This window comes from Lygodium microphyllum, chromosome 13, assembly GCF_053477565.2.
Source record: "Lygodium microphyllum isolate KBCC chromosome 13, Lygodium_microphyllum_v1.1.10, whole genome shotgun sequence".
Lineage (NCBI taxonomy): Eukaryota > Viridiplantae > Streptophyta > Polypodiopsida > Schizaeales > Lygodiaceae > Lygodium > Lygodium microphyllum.
In genome coordinates, this window is record NC_141147.1 from 56,201,120 (window position 1) to 56,222,667 (window position 21,548).

Consider the following 21,548-nt stretch of genomic DNA (forward strand, 5'->3'; position numbering starts at 1 on the left):
TTAGCCTACTACATGTAAATATCCTCATGAAAGTCCCCATGCAAGAAAGCGGTCTTTACATCCATCTAGACCAACTCCATATCCTCTCTTGCAACCGAAGCAAGAACTATACAAAGGGTGGTTATTTTGACTACTAGTGAGAAGATCCCAACAAAGTTAATCCCCTTCTTTTACTTGAATCCATTGGTCACCAATCTTGCCTTATACTTAGGCAATGTATCAAATGGAGATACCTTAGATCATAGATCCACTTACAGGGCAATGCATGTTGCCCTTAGACAAACTAACCCCCGTGTAGCATTCTTTATCAAAGAGTCCATCTATGACTACATATCTCTCTTCCACTTATGAGTGTCATCCTTGGTCATAACATCAACATAACAAGATGGCTCACTAGAATTCGTGGCCCGAACATATTCTAGAGATGTAATATTTCTATCCCTTGTAGACCTATGTAAAACTGACTCAAGAGGAGCCTTTGACTATCCCACATATCTATCCTATAAGACATGAGGTTTTTCATGTGGAACACATCATGGAATCTACTTATGTATTGGCTGTCCATTCTTCTAAAATACCACTCTATGAACCTCAATTAATAAGCTACTCATACATATTATTCTCATTAAAGATGACATCATAGTTGTGTACTACTTTCTTTGATTCAAGATCCCACAAGTGATAGCCCATTTTACATGACTCTCCATAGCTAAGAAAAATACCTTTTTTAGACTTATAATCAAGCTTACTTTGCTTATCCCTACATATATACAAAAATGCCTCACAACCAAAAACACACAAGTGATCATAACAAGGCCTCTTGGTAGACCAAAACTCCTCTCGTATTTTGCCATCCAATAGCTTGCTAGAAGACATGTCGATCACATGCACTACTATCTTTACAGCTTCAACCCAAAATCCATTAGTAAGATCAACGTTAGAAAACATAGTACGAACCCTTTCTTGAATAGCCATGTTTATATTCTCAACCATACCATTTTGATCAAGATCTCAAGAGTTGTCAACTCTCTATTGATAGCACAACATGCACAAAAGTTTGTAAAGGCATGTGAGGTGTACTCTCTAGTGTTATCAATCCTCCAACACTTTAAGATTTTACCTGACTAAACGATTGCAAATGTTTAGAACTTTTGAAATGCATTCAATACATCACTTTTCTTGTAGAGAGGATAAGTCCAAACACTTTTTTGTGGCATCGTCTATTAAAGTGATAAAATTCGATGCTTCGCCCAATGAAACTGGGAGCATTGGCTCATACAATCACTATGAACCAAATCAAGACATTTTGATCTTCTACTCTCACTACCCTTATGCAACATTCTAGTTTTCTTTCCAAAGAGACAATGCTCACAAAGAGGCAAACAACATAATTCAAATGACACAGCTTTCATTCCAATGACCGATGTTTTTCCCAAACAATGATACCATTAAAAAACAAATGTCTAGATTCTCCACACAATGCACTAGATTTTGGCTCTTTTGCATGACGAGATCCCTTGCAAATCTTTCACACATGATCACCAAAGATTGCTCTCTAACTTGTACTGATCAAAATTTTTGTCAAATTTGAAACATGGCATAATAAAGTTCAACATCTAGTTTGCAAACAAGAATCCGTTTTTTGGGAGGGGAAATCATCTATCTCAGAATCCAAGATTTGAACCCTTCTGCTTTTATAGTTATAGATAGACTTCAATTTGATTTGAAGATCATGTGTCTTATCGTAACAAAAATTGTTGAGAGTTTGGATTCAGAGTTCATTGATTGAATGGAGTGCCAACGAGAGTTTCAAAGATAGAGAACTTTAGAAGAACAAATAGAACATCTTCACTCCTACAATCCCTTGTCCCTTGACTTTTAAGCATAGTGACTAATAGCTTTGCGTGATTGCATGATCCCAGTTCATAGTCCATCTATACCAGCAAAATGATTACCATGTGTGCCTATATCCTTTTCAGGACTTTTAAGCATCTGAGAACCCCACCATTGTGCAGGGTTATGTAGGGTCATGCAAACAAAGCATCTCTAAAACAAGGCCATGGCCCATAGCTTCACAATGCCATGAAATCCGAGGAACTTCTTGTCAAACTGCACCATATTTGTACGCAGCTCCCAACATACCGTGTGAGACAAATGGTGGTCTTGTACTTCAACATCCTGGTCTTCTGCACGTCCAGTGGCCAGTGATCTATTGTGGGCACATCTGATTAGTTAAAAGCAGCAGTTACACTTCACAGATTCAAGCACTAGTTGTCGAGCACACCCTGGCCTTCTGCTCTCCTGTTTGATCAATCAGAGTGCCAATGTTATCTCCAAGAAGAGCCCTTGCAATATTCCCACGCTTTTGGAGATTGAAAACAACAACTGCATGAGTACACACCATCCAACTTAGCAAATTATAAGTATTGATATTCCATGAAGCATTAAGCCAGAGGTACGTTGTCACTAGCCTCTTCTCATGACTTGAACTGACAGATTGGCACCTCTTCGTGAAAAGATCAAGGAGGCTTTTAATCTTGTGAGTCTAAACATGAAAATGAAACCTCGCATGCCTGTTAGTTAGCCTACTTACACAGCTACATAGCAACCACTCCTTTGACAACACAACGAGATCCATCAAACCCAAAAACAGCAGTACTGATACACCACTCACCAGGGATACAGTTTTCTTGGCACAGAGTGATCGCGGTTATATCCATCACAGAAAGGCCTTTCAATGTCACTTCTCTATATGAAATATGCTTCAACAAAGCAGCACCAGGATCCTTCTTAGGGTCACTGTCAAAAACTCCATCCACATTCGTTGCCTTCAACACCACCTCCGCATTGACTGCACATTCATTTAACAAATGGTGTCATCATGAAATTGTTCATGTGAGAAAAATCTGCTCAACAATGAAGAGTCATCTTGGTAACAACTTAGTCTTCATGATAACAACTTTTTGCTAGTTTTAGTATGGATCCAAGTATGAATCCATAAAGAACATTCGTAACTAAATACAAATATGTGCATGAAGCATGTTCATGCATGGATGTGTGGTTTGTGCCTGAGGGTGATCAAGCCCCAAAAGTTTACAGCAATTTACTTTCAGCAGCTCGAAGAGCAGCAGCCGTATCCGTTGTGAAAAATGGGTTGCCGGTCCCAGCACCAAAAATTACAACTCGACCTTTTTCCAAGTGCCTAATTGCCCTCCGCCTTATGTAGGGCTCAGCAACTTCAGACATCTTGAAAGCAGTTTGCACTCTTGTTTGTATCCCTATGCTCTCCATGGAAGCTTGTAGAAAAATGGCATTCATAACAGTAGCCATCATTCTGTAGCAAAGATGTACAAGTCAGAAGGATACACCTCAATCTCTCTCTCTCTCTCTCTCTCTCTCTCTCTCTCTCTCTCTCTCTCTCTCTCTGTGTGTGTGTGTGTGTGTGTGTGTGAGATAGGAGGCCCCCACAGCCAGAGGTCCGCCCAGACAGAGGGCTGTTACTGACTTATTCACTACCGCAAAGTCGAGTATGGGATCAACCACCACTGCTGACAGACAGCCAATGGGGATACATCGTAAAGAAGCTTTGTCTTCAGGAAGTGTCTTTTTAGGTAGAGTAGTGGCACTCAATCAGGTGAGACCCACCTTCGCCCAGGAGAAGACTCAGACACCCACATCATAGATGGATCAGAGCTATCATTGAGCCCCACAAGAGTCAGATGTGAAGGCACCTAAGCCACACAGAGCTACATTTCTACCTGAGAAAGATACTTCACTGAGGGAAAGAGCGTCTCTCTCTTTTTCTTCTTTATCAATGTTACCATTTACATTTGCATCGTAGGCATACTCTTAACATGAAGTGTGGCCTTACATCTAGTTTCATAGGCTTGTCTTTTACCTTCTCAAATGAAAGATGCACTTCATTTTGTGTATTGGTCTGGTCTCATAGACCACATTGGCCTTTCAGAGATGTTAATGTTCTCTCTCTCTCTCTCTCTCTCTCTCTCTCTCTCTCTCATATACATGAACATGTGCTTTTCTGTTTAGCAATGCAAAATTCGAGTTCATGGGACCTCACGGAGAGGCCAGACTGAGAATTCCAGAAGCAGTGAAAAAACAAGAGTGCACAAGTGCATGCAAGCACTGCCTTTCCTCAGTGCTTTTTAAGTAATGGTTTGGACTTGTTTAGGTTGTATATACAAAGATGATCAGGCCAGCTCTTTTGAAAACATGGGTGACAATCAACAAAACACCATTGAAAATTTATTGCACATGGGTGAACTTTATCATCACCTTCTATGTATTCATGTATTAAAACCATGCAGTATTGTGTCTTGAACTCTATACCATTGTTTGTCCAAACCATAGTCATTGATACTAAATTTTGTACACCACCAGGCATACCATACAATAATCCTAAGAAACAAACTGGATGTACAAGTGACAAATTATTTCCACAGATCAAATTATCATGGGCTATACAGTTCTGTGACAAAAATCCAAACACAAAGATCTAGAAGAGCTGGCATAGAAAAACCACAATATAGACTCTTTCCTTTCACATACTCCTACAAAAACGAATAATCATCTGGAATAAACAATCGTGAATTGGAGAGAGAGAGAGAGAGAGAGAGAGAGAGAGAGAGGCTCTATGATATGGGGCTTCCCCTACACCTGACAACCCTCCCTTAGACGCGTCCTGCTCATCTCCTCTAACAGCTTTCACCAGGCCTTCATGACACTAAAGACATGAAGGTACAGACTCATCTCCTTGTTTTAACATTCTCTCTCCACCTATTTTGTACTACTGAGCTTTCATCTCTCTCTCAGTAGTCAAATGTCATCAAATCATTGGAGCTATAATGCCCATCCATACAACCCTTATGTTCCCAACCATTGTTACATTTTGAGAGGGCTTGAGCTTGCATGGCATGGGATTAGCTGACATATTTTATTGCTCCTCAACCTGATGAGAGGCATTAGAGATGTCTCTCTCAAAAATACTTCATCCAAAGATACTCGTTTGTCCCTAACAACGCTGAAGCCCCACCTCATCAATGATTGGGCATTGACCACACATGAGAGAGAGAGAGAGAGAGAGAGAGATGGGTATCTTTGCCCATCTTTCTCCAACAAAAACCATGTCAAACCAGAGCCACATCAAACCAAATCTTCACTTCCGATGGGACCTAGCTCTGGTTCAACGTGTTATGGGAGCACTAGACTGTGCTCGAGAGACCAAACTAGATGCAAGATTTGTTATAAGAATTCTGATTACAAGATAATCCCACATAGGGGCACAAGGTACAATGATAACTTAACAAGTTACGGAAAATCCCACAACCCGGGACCATAGGTATAGACAACAGGACTCGATAGGATATGAAGGATCCCACAACCCGGGACCATAGGTATGGATACAATATATCAGAATTACAAGATCTCCCTCGATGGGGATGAACAAGATACGATATAGTATTAGACAAGATCTCGTACTATGAGATTACAAGGTGGCAAGACACCAGGAGACCAGACAAGACTAGATACCATAACTAGATAAGAGCTAGAATTGGAACTTGAAGTTACTTACTTAGAGGTCTCAACTCCTTGAGCTCCCAAGACTAGCATTGGCAAGACTGAGGAGCTCTACGGCGAGCCCCTTCTTTTATAGGTATTGAAGGGCAGCTAAAGATGTTCTAGAATGTTCCATGATGACATCATCAATGATGCAAGTGATGACATGGCATATCTTCCAGAAGGTTCTATAATGACATGGCAAATTTGCATGGTTGGCTTGAGGATGTCCTATGAAGGGTGCATTCGCATGGGGTATGGATTCATATGGCATGAGCAAGAATTAATCCGTACACTTGATCATGGCATGTCCGTGACATCACCCCCTCCTCTAGCGACGAGTTCCATGAGGAGCGGCTTGGTGGTTTGGTCCAAGTTTCATTGGATTTCTCTTGTGAAATTCTTTAACTTTGAGAGATGCCTGTTGGAGATATTCTGCAGGTTCTTAAGTGTGATCATTGGTGTCATATCCAATCGACCTCAGGAGATCCTCAAGTCTAAGACTATGCTCGACCTCAAATTCTTCATGATCTTCAATCTGGACAAGTGGTGGGGGATTAGATCTCTCCCCCCTCAGTGGTGAGCTATGGTATAGCTCGAGCAAGGAAACATGGAAGATTGGGTGGATCTTCATGGTGCTGGGGAGTTGGAGTCAATAAGCAATTGAGGGGGGAGATCCTCAAGTCTAAGACATGCTCAACCTCAAATTCTTCATGATCTTCAATCTGGACAAGTGGTGGAGGATTAGATCTCTCCCCCCTCAGTGGTGAGCTATGGTATGGCTCGAGCAAGGAAACATGGAAGACTGGGTGGATCTTCATGGTGCTAGGGAGTTGGATTCGGTAAGCAACTAGGTTGATCTCAGCTATAATAGTGAAGGGCCCAAATCTCTGGTGGTCTAGCTTGGTGGAGAGCCTTGTTATCTAGACATTATGCCTGAGTAACCATACTTTATCACCAACTTTGTACATTGGATATTGAAGACGATGCTGGTCCACATAGAGCTTGTATTGATTCTGAGCCTTTTGGATTTATTGCTTGAGTTCTTGGTGTATATTTGGTAGGTGTTGAGTATCTCCGGTGGCAAGGTTTCTTACTTGATTGGAGAGATGTACATCCATCCTTGGATGCTAGCCATAGAAATGGCTTGGTAGGATCTGGGTGGACTAGGATTGGGACAATCATAAAAGTAGTCTTCAAGGTCTAAAAGGCCTTCTCGGCTTCTAGGGTCCAGAGAACTTTGAGTTTCATGTGAGTCTGGTGAGTAGTATGACTATCTTTGAGTAATCCTTGATAAATATCCTGTGGAAGTTGACAAAGCCAAGGAAACATTGGACATTGCGGACACACATGGGTATTTGCCAGTCAAGAATAGTCTCGATCTTCTTGGGGTCCATGAAGATTCCTGTCTAGGAGACATTGTACCCCAAGAATTCCACTTCTATCTGATGGGAAAAACGCTTCTCAAGTCTTGCATATAGTCTTTTTTCTCTGAGCTTTTCCAAAACTAATGGTACATGGTGCTCATACTCCTTTGGATCTTTTGAGAATATCAAGATATCATCCAAGTATATAACTACAAAATCATCTAGATACTCTCAAAAGATATCGTTTATCGTATATTGAAACACTATAGGTGTCACGAGGACATGTATTTTTGAAACCTCACTTAACATGTGGATTAATTTTTAGTCACATGATTAAGTAAATGATGCATATGTGAGGTGCAATTAGGGTTAAAGTAAATTTACGAGCCCGAGACCCGAAGAAATCACGGGATGTCAAAGGCAAAAGTTGCTATAAGTCATGTCGCACATGTACTTGGTGGTATCGGTACCAGTTGTTGGCCTAGATCATCCATTTGGCCATAAGTGTCAGTTGGTGACACTAGAGAAGTGGCATTTAATGGTATCTAAGGCCAATCTGATGGTCAAAGATAGCGCAGAGACACTTGGGAATGAAAATTGCCTGGCCAATTTAATTATTGGCCAGTCCCATTATTTTTCAAGGCATCGAAATAATTATTAGATTAATTTTCAATATTTAAAGACTGAAATTTAATATTTAATTATGAAAAATGCTGGAAAAACCATTTGGAAAGGCTCCCACTTGTCAAAAATGCCTATGTAAGACTGAAAAACGTCTTTAGAGGCTACGAAGAGGCATTTTTACAAATTTAGCCTACAAGAGAGAGGGAGGGGAGGCTCCTGGTCTGATTTGCAGCCATTGGAGGACCTTCTGAGGCAGCCAGGGGCAAAAAAAGACCAATCAACAGCAAGAGACAGCATCTACAGGCTGTTGAGGCAGGGCAGCAATAGAGTAAATGACTAATTTTCTTCAGTTCTTTGCATCTACATGCTATTGTGGCAAGGCAATAGCTGCACTTGACTGATTTTCAGTCATTCTTCGCAACAAAACTCTGAATTTTCTCTCTCTATAGCTTTCCCTCTCATCTCCCAGCCATTTCACAGCCTCGCGCCGAATATCTCAGCATTTAGACCCTTGGAGGCTGAGAAATTGCAAATTTCTCTCCTGTAAACCCTAATTTACAGCAGAAATTAGGGTCTAACAGCAACCTCGGGAAGCATGCCAGAAATTGGAAGCTCCAAGACTTGGATTGAGCAGGGCTAAAGTTGTTTTTAGCCTATTCAAGTGGAGGGACCAACAAATAATTGAATTTGGGGCATTTTCCATTTCCATCAAAGCAAATGAAGGCCAATTGATTGCCCAAATCAAGGGGCAAATCGGATTAAAGACTTGCTGGTGATTCATCACAGCATGGGAAGTTGCAATACTAAAAGAGATTGGGAGAATCCCATTGTAAATCAACTTCTTTTCAATAAAGCTAAAGAAATACCCAAAGGGGCGCCAATTTTGGGACCAATCGGATATGCATTGTCCAAGATCAGTAGGTAAATTTGTATTTTCGGATTTGCATTAATTGTTTGCTGCTGTAATTTAGTTGTAATCAGGGATTTACCACCCATCCACGAAAGGAAGGCTGATTACAGCAGGAGCATTGGTGAGACCAAATGGTATAACAACATACTCGAAGTGATCATACCTTGTGCGGAAGGCTGTTTTCCATTCGTCCCCTTCTCTGATCCGTGCAAGATTGTAAGCCCCTCATAGATCAATCTTATGAAGATCTTGGCTTTTCCAAGGTGTTCCAAGAGCTCTGGTATCAATGGCAAAGGATATCGAATCTTTATTGTTATCTTGTTGAGTCCTCGATAATCCACACATATTCGAAGTAACCCGTCTTTCTTCTTCACAAACAAAATTGAAGCTCCAACAGGAGACTTCGAATGCCTAATGAACCCCTTGGCTAAGTTCTCATCAATGTTCTAGCGTAGTTCAGCTAGTTCATTAGGGGATAGCCTGTAGATGGGTCCAAAAGGTGGTTGAGCCCCCTCATGGAGTTCTATAACATAATCATATGGTCGGTGTTCGGGCAAGAGATCTACATTCTTTTTTTCAAAGACATCTTAAAATTCTTGATACCAACTTGGTAGCTTGACTGACTCATCCTTACTAGATTCTCAAGGTGGTATAAGATACATCATGTAGGTCGGTTCCTACCTTGTTGTGTGCATAAAGGCTTTGGCTCCTAGATATACCGACTTTCCTTGATTTTCACGACGTGTAATCTTTTGCTTAAACCAATCAATTTCTAGGTTGTGATTCTTTAGCCAAGGCATCCTAAGGATGATAGGATTTGTGAGACTAGATATGACACTAAAGCATACACAAGATTTGTGATCACCAACAGTTACCATGAGTGATTATGCTTCCTTGGTAATATCTCCAGATGCTAGAGCTCTTCCATCCACAACTTCAGCTAGTGCAGGATTGGTTTTTTGGAGTACTGGAATGTGGTATCTATTCACAAAGCCATCATTAATGAAACATGCAGAGGCTCTGGAGTCAACTAGGGCTTTGAGGGAAAGTGCCTTTCTTGCCAAGATCATCTGGACTGTAACAAGGAAAGTTTCCATGGGTTTGAGACACTTTCTTATATCAAGGTCTGGTTGTAGGGTCTCAAATACAACCGGACATCCTCGTTTTCCTGCTCAAGGATGGTTGCAGAAACTCTTGGGATTCTTGCCCTCTTATTTGGGCAATTTAGGGCGATATGTCCAAAGTTCCAATAATATAGGCATAGATGATCCTCTCTTCGTCTTTGCTTTTCTTATGGGGTCAAGGGTTGGAATTTGATATTATCTATTTGCATCGGTTCAGGCTTGGTTTCTTCTCTAATTGAATCTTTGATTAGGGCTGGGTTCCATTGGCGAGGCCTTAATTTTTCTCGCTTTTCTTGCTTCCTCTTGAACCGTCTATTATTACACTGGATGACTTGTATGACATAATCGTTGAGTATTTTTGCCTCAAATATAGTGAGCATGAGGTCATCTCGAAGACCCCATCTGAATTGGTTGATAAAATACTCCTCATGCCAAGTAAGGTCACAGATTAATTGTCTAAATTTAGACACACTTTAATTGCCTAAATTTAGACACATCACCAAAGGCAAGGTGATCTTATCGTAGCTTCCAAAGTTTTGTTTCTACTACTTGACCAGTGTCTGCATCTCCAAATGTGGAAGTGAGCTCGCAAAGAAATGCCTCATAGTTATGAAGTACTAGCATATGTAAAATATTACACGGCGCAGCGAACAGAATCTGAGAAAGAGATAGAGAGTACACAACAGATAAGAGGAGAATCAGTAAATTCTTTAACTCCAAACAACTGATACAAAGATGGCTCTGTCCACCCGTGCGCTTCCACTGTGTGAAGCTTAGATGGCGATCTAGACAGAAGATAGGTGAAGAGTTTAAGGCTAGCTGGAACAACAACTCTGACTGGGTGAAAGATGAGTGAGAGATGGCTGCGAAGGGGTTTAGCTTTTATAGCCCGCGAAGGTCGTTAGGTCGGCCTGCTGACCGACCTACCATATGAGCCTCCACTAGTCGGCCAGGGAATATTCCAGGGAATATTCCCTTTACCATCGGGCCGGGGGCGTTGCCCCCGGACCCCCGCCAGGGGGGCTACTAGCCCCCCTGGGACCCCCCAGCCAGGGGCCGCTTCCGCGGCCCCCGGACCCCACAATAGGGGCCCCTTTTAACTCCCTTACCACGCAACTCAATGCAATGTGCCTCGAGTTGCTACCAGCTTAACCACTCCGTCTAACCCAAAGATTAGACCCACAACAGTCACCTTTTTGCCATCCGGTCACATAGACCTCATCTGATATACAAGTCAGGACTCAACCAATGTCCGGGCTCACATTTGGCTTCTCCTCATAATGGGGGCCTTACAACTTTGAGCACCATGGATCATTGGTAGCACCTAATGAGGGTGGGGCATTGATCATATCTAACAGCATATTCTTTTCCAAGATTAGGGCGAACCATGATAAAGCTTGACTACAAAGCAAAGTCCCAATGAATCCCACCTTGGAAGCATCATTTGGATACTTGTCCGGCTATATGTGATATAGAGCTTTACTTATTGCAAGAATCCCTTGAACTTCGAACGGTCACCATCGAACTTCTCTAGCATGCTGATCTTGGGTTCTCTTGTTGGGGGTTGATAAACACGCACAAACATCTAATCACTTCCTTTGTTGTTTTACAAGTCTCGGATCTGGCCTTGCATCCCTTGAAGCGCAAGGCCTAGATGCATAAGGTATTCTATTTGAAGTTGCGCTAGTCGTTCATTCAAGTCTTGAATTTGTTGTTGGAGGTTTTGAAGGGAGGCCACGATTCTTTCAAGGGTCGCCTCCATGGTGCTCAATAGGGCTAGAAAGTAGTCTTGGCAAACTGTTATGGGAGCACTAGACTATGCTCGAGAGACTAGACTAGATATAAGATTTGTTACAATAATTTTGATTACAAGATAATCCCACATAAGGGCACAAGGTACAATGATAACTTAACAAGATATGGATAATCCCACAACCCAGGATATGAAGGATCCCACAACCTGGGACCGTAGGTATGGATACAAGATATCAGAATTACAAGATCTCCCTCAACAGGGGGATGAATCAAATATAAGATAGTACTAGACAAGATCTCGTACTACGAGATTACAAGGTGACAAGACACCAGGAGACAAGACAAGACTACATACCATGACTAGACAAGAACTACAACTGGAACTCCAAGTTATCTTCTAGAATGTTCCATGAGACTAGACAAGAACTAGAACTGGAACTTGAAGTTACTTACTTGGAGGTCTTGCCTCCTTGAGCTCCCAAGACTGGCATTGGCAAGGCTGAGGAGATCTATGGCAAGCCCCTTCTTTTATAGGTGTTGGAGGGTGGCTAAAGATCTTTTAGAATGTTCCATGATGACATCATTGATGATGCAGGTGATGACATGGCAAGGCTGGATTCGTATGGTTGGCTTGAGGACATCCTGTTAAGGGTGCATTTGCATGGGGTGTGGATTCATATGGCATGAGCAAGAATGAATCTGTACACTTGATCATGGCATGTCGTGACACAACATGCTATATTCCAAAGGTGTGTCAATCTAGATTTTCAAATAGCAAACTTTTGGAGGGCCAACAATACCAAGTAGACATAGATTAGCTGCTCATTACCATCATCAGGATCCCGATACTAGCCTTGAATTGGAAACTGACATCACCCCTTTTGATCCAGATAAGGGATAGAGACAATCATTGGCACCAAGAGTCACTTTTGTTGACAGCATTAAAGCTATGTACGTATCAACCTCTGAGACTGATGTAGCATGTTCTGCATGAAGAATGCTGCCTCATCTTTGGCCTTAGCAAGTTGATGATAAAGCTAAATCATGTGCATGTCTCAAACAGCCAACTTAGTAGTAAGTTCCTTATTGTAAACTTGAAGTATTGCAGTACAACGCCCAATGGACATTCTCTAACATGTTCACCTTCAAATTAGAGCCATGTCACACAAGATCAACATCATCATCATCAATACATATGATGTCTAATGTGAATCTTTTTAAAAGAGCACCTACTCCACTCTTTGAGGCATTTTCCCTCTACCTTGTCATTCACTCGTCATCAACACCCTTGATGGTGGTTTTATACTTTGGTTTCACTTTTTTTATGTAAGTAATAAGCCAGCTCAAGCATCCCCACAAAAAAAAGGTCAAAAAAACTAACTAACTATAACAAAACAATAACCTAAGTCCCATAGGAGCGTTCCATTTGCAAACACTGCAGGCCTTAAGTCATTTGTAGCACCTTTGGTCTGATGTCTCTTGGGTGACCCAAAAGAAGATATCCATCACCTCTGCAATTTTGACATTCTTGCATGACACTTTGCTCTGATGTCTTAATCTCTTTGGGTTGGGAGCTTTTGGGATGGACTAAAAGCCTATTTCTCGTTCCCTTCAATACAAGATTTTGGGGGTGCTAAGCAAGCTAGAAATCACCATGAATTTATCACTTTTTTTGCCTCTCAAAAATACCTAAAAAGAATTATATCAATTAAAACAACATTTTGGGACTTTGTACAACAAGTGGTAGAGAAAGGTCTATGATAGGGAATCATTGTGGTCACAAATGATTGCCATGCATCCTTCTAGAGAGGCTGGATAGATTCTATGTGGGTGACGGGGGTAGCTCCCAAGGTGGGCAAATTGGGAAACTGCAGGGACCACACTATCAAATCATGCTCTTGTGCTTTTGTCTCTGGACACACATGACTTGGCCATCAACCCATGCACTTGTCAGATTCTGGAAAACCTATAACTGCAAGGAGATATGTAGACAAATTAGACAGCTTCGGGTCTATGATGAGTGCATGATGGAGAGATTGCAGAGAAGGTGGTGCATGCACTAGGAGAGTCGACCACGATCTGCAAGGAGAAAGCTCTTTGTGCCAGGGAGAAATGTTAGGAGGAGAAGGCCTTCACACATGACCTTGCAGTAGCTAGAGGTTGCTACAAGACTCCCCAAGAGACCACACCTCTAGCTCCAAAAGTTGCGAGCACAACCCACCTTAGTGAGCATAGAGAATAGGAGAACAAAGTACTCTTGCCAAACCTCAGCTGGCTTCTCAGCCTGGAAAGGCAACACCATTTGCCAAGAGATCTTCCAAGTGCACTGACATAGCACTTCAAGGGACCATATCCATAGCCTGCATGATTAATACGGGCCAGTTAGGTCCTATCTTGAGGAGGTGATGGGGCTAGCCATTGACTTCTACAAACAACTTTTTCAATACCAGATGGTCTTGGTCTGTGTGCTCAATCCATACAAAGTGCACAACACTCCTAGTCCAACAATGAGCAACAAAAATATACTTGCTGAAAACAACCTTCCTCCTCAAAGAGAGTGGTAATGACCTGATTACTCAACAATTACAGCAAGCATAAATTTCATATAAACTGAAAATGCATGCTATACCATTTTAATCTTGGACAAAGGACAACCTATTGGCCCCAAAATTAGCACCCCTTGTGATATTTCTTTAGCTTTTATTGCAAATGGATGGAGTACAATTGAGATTCTTTGATCAGTAATCCAAGTGCTTCTTGCTATGAAAACTGACCAGCTAGCCTTCAAATCAATTTGCCCCTTCATTTGCTTGGGGATTGGCTTTCACCCTACTCCTTGAAATACAAATTAAGCCCCAAATGTGATATTGGCTAGCTGGCCTCTTGAATCTCCCTAAAATTCTTTAATTTCAACTGTTGGCATTCAAGTCCTGGGCCCTTAATTCTAAGTATAAATCCCGAGGTGGCTATCAAACACTAATTTCTTCTGCAATTTAGGGTTTACAACATAGATTTTCCGATATCTCCACCTTTGATGACTCAAATGGCTGGATTTTGCCAAGATAACTTAAGAGATGGCTGTAGGATGAGAGAGAATGCTGTAGAGAGAGAAAATCCAGAGTTTCATTACGAGAAAGGCTGAAAAAATGCTACTACACTACTCAAACAGCCATGAAAGCTGTCAACTACAACTTGGGACCACCAGAAAGGCTATTGCCCCCCCTTGTGAGCAGGGCTCTGTTAGTCCAAGTTCTTTTGGCAATAACTTGGTATATGGACTCTTACTGATATTTTTCTTCGTTATGCATGGTTCAGCATACTTTGAAACTTCTTGTGGTTCAACTCGGTCGAGTCTAAGGATTCACGTGCTAAGGTGGCTTGGGAGAGAGGCCATCATCCATCATCACTCCGAGGGGGGCATGGGGATCATTGATCCTCAGTACTAGAGTTTGGTCAAGCCCTGTTGGGCAAGCTAGTGATCTAAAGGCCGGGCAAGCTAGTGATCTGAAGGCCCACTCCAAGTGGGCAAACATGGAAGTCTCCTGCAAAAGCTTTCAAGAGCGTAGACCTCATCTAGGTAGGGAGTGGAGACCTCTCTATGATCATTGATGAAACTTCATCACAACACTAACTATACTACCCAAATCATCCTTTTTTGCAGCATGCTATGGGTCTAGCATAACCTGCGTAAGGGCCTAAAGCAACAAGCCCAGCATGCGAGGAGGAGTTTAACAAACAACCTATTATCTAGAACCCACAAACACGAGATTGTGACAATATGCAGCTATTAGAGCACTCTCGCATCCAATGGGCTGGCTGATAGATTGGTCTTGTCCGATTTGTCAAGGTCTGGAGAGACATCTATAGGATCACGGACCTAGAGGTTCTACAACAAGTAGTAGGATGCCAACGAGGGGTAGAGGCTAGGAGGAGGAAGATTGATGCCTCTGCGCCAAAGGAGGAAGATCGATGCAGTGATCCCCCAAGATTGGTTAGTCCCCCCCGCCCTGGTACACTCCAAAAAAAAAAACCGTAAGGAGTCAACGTAGCCAAGAGAGTTGTGGGCAGCAGCACAATTTTCGCCAATGCACATTTCTTTGTGGGTGGCAAGCACACTCCATGGTGCCTTCCCATGCAATTTCTTCTCAATACATGAGGGTGGACAACAAGGTCTAGCCCTCCTTGACATCCATTGGAGGAGGATCTGTCTCGTCAGCCTCCAAGGATAGTCATGGCAGTTGGATCTAAACATAGGCTAGTCAACATCCAGGATTGGCACCTCTAAATATGGGACAGTCCTCTAGATGAGTTGAGTGGGGATCCGGGAGAGTGGATCTAGCCGACCTCAATAGTCACTCACATGTCCTCGTGTTTCTTGGCTTACACAACCAGAGTTAGTGGACAAGCATTGCAGGCTGACATGGACTGGGCACCCTCACATAGCAGCCACTAGGCAGAGTAGAGCATCACAAATGTTTTCCACTAGAACTTCTAGTAACACCTTCGAGAGAGCTGGTGGCTGAGGAGAGTGTACTACTTATACAACTTCTAGCACATGGGGACCTAGTAGTCAAGTTGGCTGGCCCAAATGCAATAGGATGGAGTCTGCAAGCGTTGCTCACAGCAGCGCTTGGAGACTCACAGCAGCACTTGGAAACCCCAAAGCATTGTCTTTGGTTATGCAAGGCAGCCCAGCTGGTGTGGAGAGGAGTTTGTTTGGCCAAGTTGCACCTAGTCTATGTGCATCTCTTGGGGGAGCCTTCTATTAGCAATCATTCAGCAAGGGCTTTCCATCTACTGCATGAGGCAGAGGTGCACAATACAATCTTCATCATCAAGGCAAAATCTCGTGCTATGGTTGGTCTAGAGTTCTTGCCCAACTACCACATCTTGGAGCCTACGGCATCCTGATCAAAGGTTTGGAGTATCATTGGGAGCCTCACAAGGTGGCACATCTAAAAGGCATGCTGCTAGATGATTTTTAGTGGCAAGAACCTCTTGTAAAGTGCAACCCTAACAAAGCTCTAGACATCCATCATCTACTCACTCCACGACTAATGGGATCAATTGCAGGTGACTCTTGGCACAGGCAGAAGCTCCAGCATTAGTTCATTCTCACTTGGGCTGCCATGGATTGTTTTTCACAATGCATGAAAGCAGTCCTAGGTGACAATACATTCCTCCCCCATGGCCTCTATCCCCCACACAACAACCCCACACGCCCCCCCACCCAAAACACCACCGAGGCTCATACATAGGATTTTTTTTCTGATTTTCAGACCGCTCCTGCTAGACTGTCATGCATATGTACATCTTTGTAAAATCCTTCTGGGTGATATAGTTAGCCACACCTTTTTTCAGAAAAAACTGCCTGTTTCCCAACAGTAAAGTTTGCTTAAAGCAATAGCCGACTCAAGAAGAAACTAGATTTTGATGTATGCTGAAAAGAATCACCAAGTATATTGACAACTATGCACCACAGTATGTGCCAAAGAGAGTGGGGGAGAGTGGGCAACCATCACACCCACTCACCTGGTATCACAGTTGCTACCAATCAGAGTTGATTAAACTCCAGTTTATTACCAGAAAGCTTTTATGTTCGGCTAGTAAACTAGCAATATTTTTTAGATCATAAGGGGCACATGACCATCCTCATATGTAAGCTACCCAGGTGCTTAAGTTGCTAAGCATTTCAATCCCAATAAATTTAAGCTACAAAATACTCCTTTACAAATGAAGGACTAAGGCTTGATAACATCACCCAATATAATCTGCTGTGGCTCGATCTAGACCACTTGTGCCAGCCCAAGCAGACCCTCTGAAAAAGTTTCCTCCACCCACCACGACTGCCACCTGCATTGACAAAGTGTGAAAAAAGAAGCTGAAATTTTAAACAATTATGCACATAGCACTTTGCCAAACTCTTAAAAAGGCTACCTGAATGCCAAGCCTGGTGATCACCGCAATCTCTTCCGCTATAGACATAGTAATCTGCTCATCAATGTTGTGTGCTAGGTATGAGATACAGCATACCTTCTAAATGGGTCCTTGCAAGTCTGTCTCAGACTTCAACCCACTAAATATAGACACTACAAGATTCTAATTGTTACATGGCTCACATAGTGATCATCTACAATGGGCCTTGAGTTAATTCAAAACAAATTACACCTTTGTGTGACCCTTACGTCTATAAGGCATCGCACATACAAGGATAAAACCACACCTTCGACTAATCTTTATAGTCCTCTTCCCCCCCCCCCTGCCTCCCGCATAGTAACTGAGAGAGGTATGAGCCCCACTTGCATTTTTCCCATGAACAAATAGGAGAACTTGCACAACAAATAAGCAACGGAGCTCGATCACACTGAGACCCTCCTCCTCGGTCACCCTACCAAGCAGGAACATCTACTTATAAAAGTAGGTTCAGTGTATGCTTTAGTTCCCCAATCAGGCTTAACTGTTTCCTGTAGCCTCTTAATCTGTTCTATCACATTGCAACATTTTGGTTATCACTATGCACAACAGGAACACAATGCTGTGCACAACTGTGAGACTGGACTTGCACAGCAACACTCCATGTAAATATAGGTGTCCAACCAAGTGATGCACCTAGCAAGAAATGAACGCACAACTTCAGGATAATGAACCCAAGTTTAAACGGCTAGGTCATCCTTTGGGACATGTACTGCACTCTCGCAAAATGTGTGGGATTGAGAAATGAAAAGAACATTATTAGACAGCTGTGCCTCACCTGCGGGTCAATGTTCTGTTGGCCATCGCCAGCTAGAGCCTCCCCACTAACCTTCAGGAGGACCCTTTTCCATTTGGGGGAAGAATAAGCACCAGTAATTACTCCTGGGAGAAATTCCAAGGAGCTAGGAGCTGTGGCAGAGTACCTGGAATGCATAACACAAGAAATAAGCGGCACGTTTCAGTCGTTGGGTTAACCTAGACGGGAGACAGCAGAGTGCCCATCTCGGATTAACGATCCCAATCGAGCCGGCACGTACCTGATTCGGGCATCCCCAGTCACATTCAAGCATCAAAAAGACCATTTTTAAATAATTTTGCGTTCAAAGAAAGAAGGAAGCTGATGTAGAATTTGGTGAAAGAGAGGAAGAGTAGAAACCTGAAGTCTAATGCGGGGAATTCTGTGAAGGTGTCCGACCCGGCCCTGAGAGGATGAAGGCCCTTGTAAGACTCCCCCAGTCTTAGAGAATTGAGGCGGCCTGTTTTGCCCAAGGTGAGGCAGGGCAGCAGCTTCTGGTGATTGGCAATAGAAGAAGCGATTGAGAGGCTGCTTGTGCGTTCGGGCAGCAGTTGCAGGCACGTATCATGCACGGCCCCCGCCATAGCCTATTCAATCAGATAGCTCTATGGCATGGACGAGATTCTATTACGACTTAGATATTATTCTTGAAGGTATTTAATATTTATAGTGTTTTCTGAGAAAATACAATTTGTCACGTGACATCCCTGATGATATTTATGTAATGAGAATATTCTGTAGATATACATATATATTATTATTATCATTATTATTTTGTGGAAACGGTAAGTTGTATTAGTAAAGGTAATAAAAAAAGAGGGGTATTACATCGTTGGACTGAAGCAAGAGTCCTTTTGACTTATGAGAAAAGCTTATTACATACAATTTCATTACTTGGCTCTGTTTTCCATTACATTGAGAGTGCTCAGAGTAGGTTTTTCAAACATTTCTAAGAACCAGCCTTCTCCGTGCTCCATATTCCTTCTTCTTTCTTCATGGATAAGGAACTTCCTCAATTCAAGTCCCAAGCCTTCATATGGATCGTCTTTTTTCTTCTTGTGGGTAGCTAAATGTTTGCTGTTGTCTATGGCCAATTGCTTTCCTTTCTTCTTAGCCTCAAATTTTCTTCTTTAAAGCCATACATTGGGTCCACCATTACATTTTCAAAAACCTTTTTATTTCTACATAACCATATTTGCCACAGTACTAAGCTACGTATCCAATTCCATATTACAAGATGTAGTCCATAGATTTCCCCAAGAATTAATTCTTTCCATGTGATAGTTGAGGGGTGATAGGGGGGATCATCCGTTGAAGCAAGTTGAGGGTATTCCTATTGTGCTGACAAGAATAAAACAGGATGGGTTATGGTATCTTCCTCATGGTGATATCGAGGACATAATCTTGATCCTATTCCTTTTTTTTTTGTTCTTGAACAAGTCCATATGGCTTTCAACTATATCAGTCACAGTAGGCAAGATTGCTTCAATTGAATTATCGGTAGCCAAATCATGGTAAACATGTATATCAACTGATGTTGGTTCCAATTTAGGTGCCATCTTTTGTTTAGCTTATTAACAATTATGGCGGGTGACTCTTGTTTCTCTTGGATAGGTAGTAATGGCTTATCATTTTGCCAACATATACCTCTGCAATTGAATTCCTTATTTATTTGAATTGTCAGGCATAAATAAACCCCCCAGCAATTTCTCCTTTGTTGGAGGAGAGTATGTTCTTCCCTTGAAAGATGATACTAATTATCTAGAGAATCCAAATCCTTCCACCCTCCTAGATTGTAGTCCCACAGATCAATCCATTTCCTAATGCCCTTTTTAAAAATCTTGTGAGCAAGAGAAAGTTTGTCCTCCTTGACTATACCATGGAATATACTAAACCAAATTGAGTTTGAGGCACTCCAGGGGAGTGTAAAGTTACTGTTTCGAGAAATTCTAACTTGATTTTTGAGGGTGAGCCATGCACACCAGATACTTCTCATCACATCTGAGCATTCTTTGATGCGCACTCTAACTTGGTTGAATGCTATTGTAATAGGGTCTAGCTCCTTCCACCTCGAATAATTGTTTAAAGAGAATTTCCTGCAGCTATGCATGATAAGCACAGCCCAATCTTCATGTTCATGGAGGAATGCCCTAGGGATCCACTTTACAGCCATCTTGGTGGTTATCCTATCTAGATTGGGGAATCCTAGACCTCCCAACTCCTTAGGGAGGATGCAATCATCCCATGCCACTTTCAGTATTTTGAATTGTTCACTGTTACTTGTCCATAAGAAATTTCTGGTCAATGACTCCAGATGTTTCAACCCAGCTTTGGAAGGCTTCCAGCTGGCTAAAAAGTGTATTGTCAAAGGTATTAGAATATGTTTTAGAACCACCATTCACCGAGTGAATGAACACTGCAATTCATTCAAGTACTCTAGCTTCTTTTTGACTTTGTTTAGCACCCTTCCCAGCATTGTTTCAGGGATACACCAAATCCCATGGGAATTCCAAGGAGCCTAAATACCTTTCCTTCTTCCAATTCCTTGAAACCTGCATCCAAGAGCCACAGTGGACGAGGATTAAGAAGTGTCTTTATACATGTTTTACTAGGATTCACAACTGACCTTGAGGCAAGACAAAAATCTTGGATGCATCTCCAAAAAGCCTCTATGGATGATGGGTCATGATTAATTGTTCCATTCGTGTCATCCACAAACAGATTAAGCAGCGTATCTCTATTGTTAGGGAGATGTATACCTCTTAGCCTTCCTTCTTTAACCTCTTCCTCAATTAACCAACCCAATGCATCTGAGGCTATTGCAAAGAGTAGGGGGGCTAGGGGACATCCTTGCCTTATGGATTTGTAAAGAGGGAATGAGGTAGAGAGCTCCCCATTTATGGCTACTTTGGCACTAGCATTTCCAAATAATGTGCTTACATATCATATGAAACTTCCTCCAAGTCCCATATCGTGTAGGGACTGAAGTACAAAGAACCAATCTAGCCTATCATCAGCCTTATCAAAATCTATTTTGAAGAAAAGGAAATCTTGTTTCTTCTTCTGAGCATATTCGAACCCTTCCCATAGGCTAATAATGAAATCGAGGATAAACCTACCTTTAACGAAGCCTTAAATTTGTTCTTTCCTTAACCATCCATCAAGGTGGGTGCTAAGCCTTCTAGCCAAAGTTTTGGCAAAAACCCTGTAGGTTGATTTGACAAACAAGTAATAGGCCTCCAATTAGATAAGTTGTCATTTTCCTCTCTCTTGTGAATCAGTTTGATGACCCCTTGAATGATGTCTGCAAGTAGAGAGCCATATTTTAACAACTCCTTCCAAACCTTTAGAAGTGGGATAACTAGTGAGGTCTTGTATTCTTTGAAAAAAAATCATTGGGAAGTCTATCAAGACCTGGACTTTTA

General features: G+C 42.1%; 1 protein-coding gene across 2 annotated transcripts; it reads right to left on the bottom strand.

Annotated features, from left to right (window-relative positions):
- Nucleotides 1-1,543: 1,543 nt before the first annotated feature.
- On the bottom strand, nt 1,544-18,768 carry LOC148026646 (uncharacterized). Of its 2 annotated transcripts, none has more exons than XM_087691118.1 (7): nt 18,484-18,768; nt 18,106-18,250; nt 17,292-17,345; nt 17,116-17,207; nt 3,108-3,334; nt 2,675-2,851; nt 1,544-2,301 (listed from the first exon to the last, which is right to left on the bottom strand). In XM_087691118.1, the coding sequence occupies exons 1-7, from the start codon at nt 18,705-18,707 to the stop codon at nt 2,261-2,263; spliced, it is 960 nt and encodes a 319-aa protein (XP_087547244.1). In that variant the 5' UTR covers nt 18,708-18,768; the 3' UTR covers nt 1,544-2,260. The 2 variants fall into 2 exon arrangements, with proteins under 2 accessions (XP_087547244.1, XP_087547243.1); XM_087691117.1 differs by having other exon boundaries at nt 1,547-2,385; nt 18,484-18,767.
- Nucleotides 18,769-21,548: the final 2,780 nt, after the last annotated feature.

Coding starts and splice junctions, on each gene's coding strand:
- LOC148026646 (XM_087691117.1), bottom strand. CDS start 18,707: ATGGCGGGGGCCGTGCATGATACGTGCCTGCAACTGCTGCCCGAACGC. Junction 17,346..18,105: donor AACAGAACATTGACCCGCAG/GTGAGGCACAGC, acceptor ATTGATGAGCAG/ATTACTATGTCTATAGCGGA. Junction 3,335..17,115: donor GCCACAGCAGATTATATTGG/GTGATGTTATCA, acceptor TCTTTGCTACAG/AATGATGGCTACTGTTATGA.